Source organism: Colletes latitarsis, chromosome 5 (genome assembly GCF_051014445.1).
Source record: "Colletes latitarsis isolate SP2378_abdomen chromosome 5, iyColLati1, whole genome shotgun sequence".
In the NCBI taxonomy this organism is placed as follows: domain Eukaryota; kingdom Metazoa; phylum Arthropoda; class Insecta; order Hymenoptera; family Colletidae; genus Colletes; species Colletes latitarsis.
In genome coordinates, this window is record NC_135138.1 from 32,337,308 (window position 1) to 32,350,065 (window position 12,758).

At 37.0% G+C, this 12,758-nt stretch overlaps 1 protein-coding gene across 6 annotated transcripts in view; it reads left to right on the forward strand.

The window, feature by feature from the left end:
- The window catches only part of 5-ht2a (5-hydroxytryptamine receptor 2A), a 56,137-nt gene that overhangs the window by 12,592 nt on the left and 30,787 nt on the right, over positions 1-12,758 (forward strand). For all 6 annotated transcript variants that reach the window (XM_076765900.1, XM_076765903.1, XM_076765901.1 and 3 more), the window contains 3 exons: positions 4,828-5,123; positions 6,441-7,053; positions 9,276-9,567. In XM_076765900.1, coding sequence (XP_076622015.1) covers positions 6,751-7,053; positions 9,276-9,567 — 595 coding nt within the window. In that variant the 5' untranslated portion in view covers positions 4,828-5,123; positions 6,441-6,750. The remainder of the gene's footprint in view (positions 1-4,827; positions 5,124-6,440; positions 7,054-9,275; positions 9,568-12,758) is intronic.

Consider the following 12,758-nt stretch of genomic DNA (forward strand, 5'->3'; position numbering starts at 1 on the left):
GACGAGAACTCTTCGTTCCAACTTCTCACGCCGTTGTGGAAAAGGTCAAAGGATTTTTCATTTGCAACGAAAAGAAAAACGTAGCTAAGACTGGACTCTTCTGGCGCGAATTAACTCGAAAACCTTTGATACGTGTCCAAGAAGATAATTAGAAACCGTAACGAGAACAGACGTGAGACGAATGCCCCAATTTCTATTCTATCGATCTTATTTCTATGAACGATAGGCGTTGAAAAAGCCGAGAGAATAGATAAGTATGGAATTAGACAGATCGTGTAATTTATGCTCGCGAGTCTTTTTCCAACCTCGAGTGTCCTCAAAGGAAGCCTCGGAATGAAATAGAAACTAGGACGAAAGCAAGGACGTTGGAAGGATGCTCGATATTGCGCGATGCATCTTTTATGAGGAGATTTCAATGTACAGATTTCCGTGATATTCTCGGTATTCATAATATTATCGAGGTGTTCGTTGCTGAAAGAGCATCGCGTATCCGGCAAACGATGATATTAAGTTTTAGTGGAGTTTACGGCGACCAACAGGATGCATTCGATGAAATTATAAAGAATAAAGTACCACTGGGACTATTAAAATGATGTGATATCAGTTATTCGAGTACTACGATTAAATAAGTTGTCATATTTGAGTATTCGTATGGATTTCAAAATATGTAGTATTTCACGATATTCATCACTGTGTAACATTATTTCGAGTTTTCTTAGAGTATGGACAGGTGAAATGTTTGTTCGTTTAAATCGAAGGTTTAACTTAGAATGAACATTCTTAATACTTATAAACTTTTAAACGATATTAGTGTCGTTGGGGATAAATTGACAAGTATACCATTGAATTGTTGAGTATTTCTGTCGTTCGTGCTAAAATTGGAACAAATGTCGAGGATATCCACCAGTCAAGGGATTTTCCCAGCTCGACGCTTGAAAAATCCCTTTTTACGTAAAACTAACGAAAAACGGGGATATATCAATTATAGGTCTGATTTGGAACTTTTCCCTACGAGCTTGTTTTTCGTTTCGTTGGCGAGAAACTTTGCCAAAGTATCGACACCGAACCACGAGGTGCAAGGTGTACGCGTCACGTGAAATATTATTGGCTTTCGAAAGGTCGTATTTATGGTTTCGACGGAGTTGCACTTTATCACAGCTGGGCGTTCCGTTCTGTCGCTATTAAAATCCATACACGAAGCGTTTTTACGAACGTTCTCGTTCATTTTATCTATCACAACGATAAATTCTAAAATTTCAATTATTGCAGCTTGTAACCGACGAATATTGCTGCTAGAGTTAATTAATTTCGAATCAGTTAACAGAGTTAGATTGATGGATCCTGTAAATCTAGTGTCAAATTTCCCAGTTTATCCCCAAAATATACTATCTAAATACGTCCAATATTGAGTTTCCACAAACAAGGGGTTAATAAAATATTTCCAAAATAAAATTGCTAACACAAGCTAATATTCTACTCTAAAAATTTATTTAGGGTTTCCATATCGAGGTTGAAGATATCAAAATTAATTAGATTAGACTAAAAATTTCAAGTAGAAGTTACCATAAGTCAGTTTTCAAGAGATTACAGATTATTTTTCTGATTCATTTAAATTTTTAAGGATTCTCTAAGAGAAATGGCGTCGAAAGCTTTTGTATAGGTTTATTTCTCTCGGATGCAGCGACGCTTTTCGTGCAAGATCGTTTCAATCGTGTAAACACGGAGCCCAATGCAATTGTGGTCGCCATATTTGCAACCATGGGTGAAGATTTACAGTTCTGTTTTGAAGTAGCACAGACTATTTTACGGAAAGCATAAGAAATGGCAGAAAGATTTTCTGTGATTTTCCATGGTACAGAAAAGCAGTGGTTGTGAATCTTTTCAAAATTCACGGAACACTTTCAACTATAAGAAAAATTTGCAGAGCAGAAAGGGGCGAACTTTAAGTAGTTCAGTCGGAAACGCAAATTGCATCTTGTACGCGTTGTAAATTGTGCATTACATATTTATGGTGAAATTCGTTCGAGCGTAGTTTCCTGGCTAGTACGCCATTTTCATAATTTTGCGAGACATTTGTAACAAGTTTGCTGAACACTGGCTAAAAATGACTCACGCAGAATCGGCCCTCCAATTCTTACAATGTAAAACTAGATTTTGAAACTACTTTCAGCTTTAAATAGCTGTCATCGTTCATCTGAAATATTTTTTATATTTTCCATACTCAAAGGGTCGTAACAGTGTTCTACAAGTTGAGAATTTTTTATTAAATATTTAGAAACAATATTTCCATGTACTTCCAAACATTTTTTTCATTCTCTTCTTAGTTAAATAGTCAGTTATAAAATTTACAAGTTTCTTGAGTTCTTTTCTTCTTTCCGGCGTAGTTGGAATATTGGTTATAATATCGTCTCTAATAAATCACCAGAAAAAGAAGTCCAGAGGTAAAAGAGAAACGAGGAGGTTACGTAATAGATCCACAATGTCCTATCTACCTTCTATTAAATTTCCTATTTTGACGCGAACGTGTATTCCAAGCAAAATGTTCCGAAACACCATCACGACGAAATCATATTATTGCCCTTTTATCGAGGGACAGATTCTCTAATAGTTTCGACGAAAAGTTGCAATAAGCTGTACTTTATTTACTTTCAGTTTTCTTTAGCTACTTATTTTTACCTGTTTAATGTAATAATTTGCTTTACGTTTCTTGACTTATCTCTTTTTAATATTTACAAATTTTCCTTTTACGATAGATAATTAATTAATGGAAAGCGATTTTTGTTCGCATGTATCCATCAAAAGGACGGCTTACCGCGACTGTAATTTATCAAGCAGGATCGCCAAGATAAGTACCGACGATGGTGTCGTCTTAAAAGCTCGTTTTATTATTGATCGATGCAATACTATTATATCTGGCTGGATCCTTCGTCGACGTATCTTGAATAAAATATAAACCACGGGTATGTAGAAAATATCTCGTTGCTTCCAGATTCGGTTGAAGGTTCCATGACTTTGTTTTTACACTGGCATTGGTATTGATTCTGAAACTCTCGTTGCTTTATAATCCTCGATAAATATTCCATTTGGACCGTCAAAGGTAACTTCGTTGTTCCGATAAACTAGCTAGACGGGAAACCGAAAGTGATGTATGGATTATTCATAACCTTTCCTTCCGCGTAATCCTCCATCGAGACAATTTCTATCGCACGGCTGACAATTTCCAAGTTTTACACCACTGGGCAATTATATTTTTGTAATTAATTCACGCGACTATATAATTCCACTCACGATTTATGCGTCATTTCGTTTTAAAATTTTCCACGTTTGGTGGAATTTTATTCTTCTGCTCACAATTTTTCAATTTAATTTCTACCGACATAATTATTACTGTTTATTCAACGTGAAATATAATTCCATTTTATAATGTAAATTGTTTGCATTTCATTCGTTATTCACAAATTTGTATCTAAATGAGAAAATCTGAGACTGCTAATTGGCCGATGAATAGTTTTAGTTGCAGTCAGGATTGATCTTCTTTCTTCACTCTTAAAAAAGAAATAAAAACATGAGAAGTATATTAATTAGTATTGTGAAAAGAATTTGTAAAATAAGCGTTCTTTAGACTGCTTTCGGTTATACATAGTCAAACAAATTTAAATTCAAATATTCTTTAAACTGCAAATAAATAGTGTCTTAATAAAAAAAAACTATTAGACATTCAAGCTAGTAACAATTCAATAATGTTACATTATATATTTACATTGATGATCTGAGAATATTTACGATTCTATTTTGAACAGTAGGAAAGAGGCAATATTAAAATATGCACAATCTACATCAATATTAGTTCTGTAAATTAAGTCAATTCTCGTCTGAATATTTATAAATCTCCGAAGGTTTCCGCGAATTTCAGAAGTCTCCGACAAACAAGCATTCTAAAAAACATTTCATATTTTTATATCTCCGGCAATTCAAGCAGTACTCGAAGTATTTCACTGTTTTTGTTTCCAGATTCTTCAAACACTTTGGAAATATCACTTCGTATCGCTTATCATTAATTAAGGATGATGACGAACAAATTCGTTGGAACATTCAATCATTCCATTTTACGTCCATATAGTAAAATACAAAATGAATCAAATAAACATAAATATATCTTAATCACTAAGAATAAAGTATATAATATAAACATTAACACACAATTTTTTTTATATTTTATTTACCATAGTTATTTCTGCTTGTTCCACAATTATTTAGGTAATCGTTATCGAAGATGATCCAATTCTAGAACCGAAAGAAGCAATTATAATTATTTTGGAACATGATGATAGAATAATTAACATATAGGATATCCAATTCGAAGCGGTTTCCTCCGATATCTCTGAAATTATTGGCGATACCGGTAAACGTTAAATAGTTTCCGAAAGCATTGAATTATTTATTTTTAAAAATCATTATTCAAGAGACATTTTAATTTGACGCAAAAATGGTACTCGACTCTTGTTTGAAACATATCCCGATATTTCTTAATCAATCCTCTCAACTAAAACCACTCCAGTTCCCGCTAAAAATAAATCTTGGCACTCGTGTTTCCTCGGGGGATTCGCCATTCGAGTTACGAACGAGTTTCCAGTCGAAACTGTCCCTATCCAATTATCTTCTGCATTCGAATATTTTTATTTGCATATTTTCGCGATCGATCTTGACCTACTAGCGAAGACGACTCCGAAACGCAACTAGGAAACTGATAGATTAATAATTCCAACAAGGGGGGGTGGTGAATCTGTTCCTACAGGGTGAAGTAAAAACTGTCATCATTTGTTTCAGATGAAGGAGGGGGCAGAATAATACACAGGCCGATCCCTTGGAACGCGAGCAGCATAGTCGTAAAATCGAACTTGAGGAATCCATAAACTACTCTAAAAACAGGGATCGCCGGTACCGAATAAACGCACCGTTCCCCCTCTGCTCGTGATCGAGTATCCTGTGCCTAAGCCTGTTGGTTTCTTGCCCCGGGATCCATTTGAAACCGATGCTAGGAATGGGGCGCATTTTACGAGGCAGCGTGCGTCGCATAACAGAAAGGGGCTTCGACGATCCACGCTGCGCCCGCGTTACCAAAGGTATGGCAGAACGCTGGACAAAGCAGTCGTGGTTTAAGGCAGGGCTCACTGAACTACTTTCCTAATAACCCCCGACGCTGTATCAATTTAATAAAACGGGAAATGTCTTGTAGCGAAAAAATTTATCGGTCGTATACGGAGCGTCCCACGCAACTGGCAGAAGCTATATCTTTAGAACGGTTTGGAGATAAAAAAAAATATATCATACGGCGGATCGAACGTCGAGAAATCGAATGTAAATTTATATATTTTAAGCGCTTTTATGGGGTTTCCCTCACTTTACGAAGTTAAGGAGGTAAATTCTTAGAATTTCCATATATTCTCCGCCAAAATACGCGTTGTTTGCATTTTGAAACATTAAAATCGTCCAATCCGTTCAGAAGTTATGATATTTTAAACATACGCATGAAATTTCAGTAGAATATTTCTGGTCAGACATTATATTTGCGGGAAAGAATTTTTTTCTCGAAACTACGTAGGATTTTGGGGCTATGTCCATTCATAAAAAATGATTGTAATTGACCCCCGCAGTCAAAAATAATTTTTTTAAGACGAATTGAAAAAATTTTTTTTCGCCGAAAAATTTGTCCACCTACCCCCTGTCGATTTTTCTTAAAAATTCATTTTTGATTTTTAGTAATTTTGTTTTACGCCCTATAGAAAAGTTGTGTAATACTTTTTTGTAGGTACCCATGAGCTCTACTTCAGAAAAAAATTTCATGGAAATATATTCACTATTATAGGAGTTATAGCCGATTGAAAATTGGACCATTTCTACGGAGTTTTTCTAATTTTACGGGGTCAAGGAACAACTTTTTCAATATTTTTATAATTTCTACATATTCTCCATTAAAATACGCGTCGTTTGCTTTTTGAAACATTAAAATCGTCCAATCCGTTCGGAAGTTATGACGTTTTAAAGATACGCATGAAAATTCAGTGGAACATATCAATGGTATGGTCAGACATGACATTTTCGGTAAGGAATTTTTTTCTCGAAAGTGCGTAAGATTTCGAGGGTATGCCCAATAACCAAAAATACTTTTAAGGGACCTCCGCAGCTGAAAATAATTTTTCCAGAACGATTTGAAATTTTTTAATTTTGTCAAAAAATTTCACTTTCTCGAATTTTTTTCTCGAAAGTGGGTAGGATTTCGGGAGTATGTCTATTGACCAAAAATGCTTGTAATGGACCCTCGCAGCCGAAAATAAGTTTTTTAGGACGATTTGAAATTTTTTTTATTTTCGCCGAAAAGTTTGTCCACCTTCTATTATAATTATTATTTAGTTAGTCTTATTATAGAATTTCTTTTGCAGGATTGGATCGTTCGTGCTGGTGTATACACGTATCGTGCCGTGGCCAGCTGGGGCGTTCCTGAATTCACTCGGTGAACCGCGTCCAATCGGTGACTATGCGGATCGAAGGACAAAGTCGAGGTTCGGTATCCGTGGTAGTGAACAGGTTCACGCGGCACAGGCATCATAGTTCGCTCGTGGACAAAGTGCCCTGGTGTCGAGGATGCCTCGAGGCTGGTGAACGAAACACTGTCGATGGACGAGTCGCTGCTGCGTCCCGGTGAAAGAGTACGGATGTAGCTCTGACAGGGTGTGGAACACGAAGGACACCATGGACGGGAACCTGACCGTCTGGACGAGCAATCTGACGGCGATGCTCCACCAGGTGCCCTGCAACGACAGCTTCCTGGGTTGTGTGGACGATTGCGGGTCTGATCTGTTGGGGTTCGATCATCTTTGCACGTCGGACAAAGGCACCTTTACTTCGTCGATGTCGTTGCTCTGCAGACCTTGCGATTATTCCTGCGACGTGAACGTGTCGTTGGTCCTCAGCGGGTTCGAGAGCGTGGAGGGTGTGTTTCTGTCAAGGATACCGAGGTTCAGGGAATGCAACGAGACGGCGTTCGAGAACGAGGTAAGGATTTCAAGGGATTCTTTCATCCTCCATAACATTTTGACTGCCATGTTATTCATATATGAGTGGAAGGACTGTTCACTATGGAACTAAAACAATTAAAGGAAGTAAATTTGAATAGTATGCATGGTAGGATGAATTTTAGCTTATGAAAATAAGTACTTTGACAAATTTTAAGTTATGTAGATTACAATTGTCTAAAATCCAAATTTTCGTCTTATAAACAATGTTACGATTTTGGTCTGGCAGTCAACGTGTTAAGGCCTTTTCTATAATTTTTTTTAAATGGTAGGTAGGGTGTCTTATATTAAGATTTTGAGGATATATTTACTCAGCTTATAAGTTTCTACAGTATTCTTTTCGTCCAAGAGTATTAAAAATTGTGGGAGTTGTAACTTCTTGTTTAATGGCTCTTCTGAAAAAAGTGCTACGCTGGCTTCCACGATTCCTACCAATTCGTTAGTCTGAAACAGAGGGGAAAAAGTATTTTCATTAGGAAGGGTGTAGTTATGGCAGAAATAAGAGCGAAGTTGAGATCTTGATAAATAAAAATATGACGGGACTCGGAATTTAAAGTTTCGATTCTTTAGTTTTTTTCATCTTTAGCGTATTAAAAAAAAATAGTAAAAATCAATATTTCAGGCGATAAAGACACGTTTACTAAAGATTCCTGCTGAAAAATCGGCCTACTGGATCTTGAGATATCATGAATTTGAAAATTTATCGAATACGATTTTGCTGGCGCGTCTGACCAGTGATTGCCTTTTCTACTTGCACCGAAGTCAAAGTCGTACTCTATTGCACTTATATTCGATGACACTTTAACGCTTTCACTCTCAGGCAAATTTTGAAGGTTTTCCGTGTTGTTTAAACAATTTCTTCTAAGCTTTAGTCTTTATTTTAAAGTGACAAATTTAATTTATTTTTAAATATATCTGGACAACTTAGAAAGGATCTTTGAATTGGGAGATCGCTTCCTCGCTCGTTTCCCCCATCAGGTGTCCCCATAGGCTCATCTTTCTCTTCAGTTGCTTAACGTTTGCATTTTCACGATATTCCCAGTTCGAATCTCACCTCATATTTCTTTTTAATTAATAGCATTCCGTTGCCCGTGTCGAGGACCCGACGCTGCAAAATATCAACCTCCTATCACGCTCAACTCCTTTTCTAAATTCTCGAACTATGCATGCTTCGTAATTTCCATTTGATTCCACGATCCTAAAATTTTAAAATACAAAAGTGGACGGAACTAATTGAAAGTTTGCTTTCGAATCGAATTTTCTCATGCGAAATCTCCTCTAAAACGAGTCTCGAATTAATTGAACATTAGTACGGTCATTAAAAACTTATCAAAGCGACGCAAGCTTCGATTACTTCAGTTCCAAGACAGATTTATCCGCCGCGTCTTTCTCTTGGAAAATTCGTGGACTCTTCGTTTTCTTAAAGAAAGCCACGTAACAACGTTTCGAAGCTGCGAATCCGTTTATGCGAGAGATTAACACTCGTAAGCGAAGTTCCCCGATGTTCCAGGAAAGTTCCATTACTCCTCGCGGTTCGTCTGGACTGTTTCGAACGTTTAGTCGCCGCAGAAATGAAAATTCATTCTACATATACTTTCCCCGCTGCCTTTGCTCGCGAGGGAACTGCGTTAATTAACGCGAGCTTGAGATTCGTTTTTTCCACGACGCTTTCCAGTCGTCCGAGAACTGGGATAGTCTGTGAAAAATTTCCGTCGTCAATCGAATGTAATTGCACCCTTGAAGCTTTACGGTCGATGTCTCGAGATATATAAATCGCCCAGTAATTCGTTCCAAATTCGAATCATTACTCGATCATTAGCAATAATAAAGGGACAAGAATTAAATATTCATTAATTGATGCTCGAGTTAAATAACGAGTAACCGCGTTTGTTGATCTTTTAGTATCATACAAAATTTCCTCGATTAATTTAATATGGATTATTTTTATCGTGTACCTAATTATACAATAGAGAGTTAATCGTGGTGTCCACGGATGTGGAAATTCTCTCCGTTTTGCTTTACGAATTTAAATAATAGCTGACACAAACGAAACGTAGATAGCTATTCTGGAACACCACAATAAATTTTGAAAATATATTAAAAAAATAAAAAATAAAATATTCCCTTGTTAGATGGGTAACGATCTAATTGTATGTTTGCGTTAACAATGCGACTCGATGAAATTGTTTTTCTCGTTTGTAGATCCTGGAATGCACGCCAACGGGAAATGCGACGACAGTGGATCTCGCGGTGTCCTGTTCGCACCGGACGAAATTAAGTTCGTCGACGAGGAGTCGCCGTTTCGACTGGAGCTTCCTGTTCGTGGCGGTGTTCATCGTGGCGGGCGGTCTGGGCAATATACTGGTCTGTCTGGCCGTGGGTCTCGACAGGAGGCTGCACAACGTCACGAATTACTTTCTTCTGTCGTTAGCCGTCGCCGATCTCCTCGTCAGCCTGTTCGTGATGCCGCTGGGAGCGATACAGGGATTCCTGGGTGAGTCTTCCACCAATAAAACTGATTTTATAGCTCCAACCACGTTGCAAACGCTGCGTAAAAATACCTATCTACCGTCGAATTAAAAATTCGTCACAAGAAAGGGTTTTTAGCTTTTTGCTCTGCATGGGTTTAAAACATCGAAAAGTATTCGACGGGTATTTTTTTATTATCTAATTTAAGGTGATAAATTCAGGCAACTCGCCCTGTATATTACGAAGGGATCGATACTAACCTCTAGAGCTCTTATCATAATTTTATAAAATCAATTCACTTAGTATTTAAAAAGAAAACACTAATTCTTAACTATAGAACAACATTTACGAGGCAATAGTAATGATCGCTTTATTTATTTACAAAATTTCTGATTCTTACCTTAATTTCTGATTACAAAATCCAGGACTCCGTTAACGCTTGAAATTTCAAGGCGTAAAAGAGATACAATCGTGGAAGGAGGTCGCGTTCATAGTATAATGAAAGGAAGTTAGGAGATGTACGAAGTTATTTAAGTAGTACCGTGGATAATTGTTCGGATATAAATGGAGAATTAAAGGATACATTTAGAGTGGAATAGGGTGATAACGAGAAATTCCATATTCTTAAAGTTCTTCCGAAGTCATGGAGTATTAAGAAAGTTTGCAAAGGTTTCAAAGCGTACCGTATGGCGAGACAAGTACAGCGTTGCATGTTGAAGACGAAGTAATATCAACTTCAAATTCTAAACATGATCGTCGAATACCAGAGAAAACAGTCTCTGACAGAAGACTCAGACTGTAATGGCGAGATAAGTAGGGCAATACTTGATAAAGTTAATATTACCTCAGTACCTAGAGTACATCTTTAGAAACGATTGGTCTTTTAGAGAAGCGTGAGATAGATTTGTGTCTTTTAAAAGTCTGATTCGGTACATTTGCCAGTTTGTTACCAAATGAGTGTGCACTCCATTTGCGTCTGTATAATTCATAAAAATTAAAACCAACAAATTTTCTGATTTACGTAGTCCTGTTTGAATCAAATTGGAGGCACAAAATCGTACAGGGCTGCGCCATTTCCTCTTGATTTTATTCCCTGGCGCGCAACAGAATCCGTAACCGCAGACACCGATAGTTTGGACCATAGCCAGCTCAGCGAAAACAAAAGGAAAGCAATCAGTCGATAAAATCGAACTAATTAGAGAGATTTGGCAATGTTTCGCGACATTGCTGACCCTGTCGATTGCAAAATGTTCCGTCGATTCGAAGGGAAAAAAGAAAGCGAAGCAATCCGATTATTAATTTCGAACATCGCGAAGATCTGCTTTTCGCTGGCAGGAATAACTTCCAGGAGTTTCACTTAGCTCCTCGACTATTAAAATTTATTCATCAACGACGTTGTCGAAGTTTTTAATAAATGTAATTCTTCATTATACGCCGACGACTTCTCGTTATACGTGAAATTCTTTCGCGAGGTCAGTTTCCAGCTTGACGTTGAATTATTACGGTTTACCTTAATTAACCTGGAGATTTCGTGGGATAGAAATAAAGTGGTTCGTTAAAAAGCTGAATGCAAAGGGATTGTAAAAATGAAATCAAAAATATCGGTAATATCGTTTTACGCCAGTGACGAAAGTGGATCGAAAAATAATATGAACTTCGATTTTCAATGGGGAAAAGTGACTTACGCTACTATAAAGTAAACGTAAAAAGGACAACTTCATTTTAAAAACTCTTTCATAACAATGAAATGTAGTTATACGACGTAATATCAAATGAAAATCTCAGTTCTTTAGACTTCGACCACAACTTGAAACATAAAATGCTTTGATTTCACGGAACGCTTACAAGAATTTTACGAAGATGTAAATCTAGCTTGGAACATCATCGTAGTAGTTTTTCTTTACGGGACCAGAAACGATTTCACGGAGAATCGTCGTATAAAATCGATTTCTGGAGCCCCAGTCGTCGTTGTTTAGGCTTAAGTGCTTTAGGAAAGGTTCGTTTTTATTGTCTGCAAGCAAAGATATATATGGTAATCAGACGATCGCGAAGATTCCGTTTCATAAGCTAACGTGAAACCCACACTTTGAACTTCGACGCCAAACCAATTTTTTTCAATGTCTAGAAATCGTCGATGTCTGTGTATTTAACATTTGTGACGTTTTTCTCTTATCGCGTTAGGAATTTTATCCTCGTCAGTTTGAAAGAGACGATCTAATATGTTTCATATATTTAAAATAATACAATTGGTATTATATTGCATCTAGTTCGGAATTTGCAGAGTACATAACCGCTTAGAGGTGTTTGATCAGTTGTGATATGAGATATTTGATCACATTTGATAGAAGAGTAATAGGAGCATGTCGCGATTTATCATACGTCGATTTGCAACGACGATCGTATCGATGTACACGACCAATTTAGTCACACAGTATAAGGAGCCATTTATCATACGAAGGTTGTCTTTATTAGAGTCTAAATAATCAGTATAATGTCGTGAACTGTTCGAATAATTTTCACAAAAATATCTTCAATATTAAATTTTTTAAAACGATCATAGTAAACGTGAATAAATATCAAACGCTTGAAGATTATTTTTCCTATCAAACTAATAATTTTAACATTTTATTTTCGTTGTTTAATGTTTGAAATTTAAGTTAAAAGGAGACTCGTTTGGTCAGATTTTCGGGGCGTTCCAATCACTATACGATGCCAGGTGTTCAAACTTCGTAACAGCGGGAAACTTGAATCGAGTTGAACGTAATTGGACCGTTTTGACGGCGAGAATGCACTCTAGTTGGATGAACTCGAGAAGGATTCTCGCGATTTTATCTGACCACGCAATCTTCCATCGGGTTTGGAAAATATTTTTTTCACCGACTGCTTGAAAGTTTCGTTCGCGTTACAAGTGGCTGAAGGGGAGTTCCTTGTTGGCCGGAGAATTAGAAAAAGGCAAAGCCGATAACTCGAACCGCGCGCCGACGGGAAAACGAGCCGTAAAACTTTTACAAGAAACCCAGTGCGCCAGCGAACTTGCTGAATTTTCCCATCGAGAACGCTCGACGTATTTCGTTTAATTGGAGACAAACAAATATAAAATGATTGCGTATTGCTCTTGCAACCGAAAAAGAAGTCTACATTAATTCCTCGTTAAAAAATTAGAAATTTCACAGATGTTTTTATATTTAATATCGTGTCAAGGATGTTCTTCCCTGA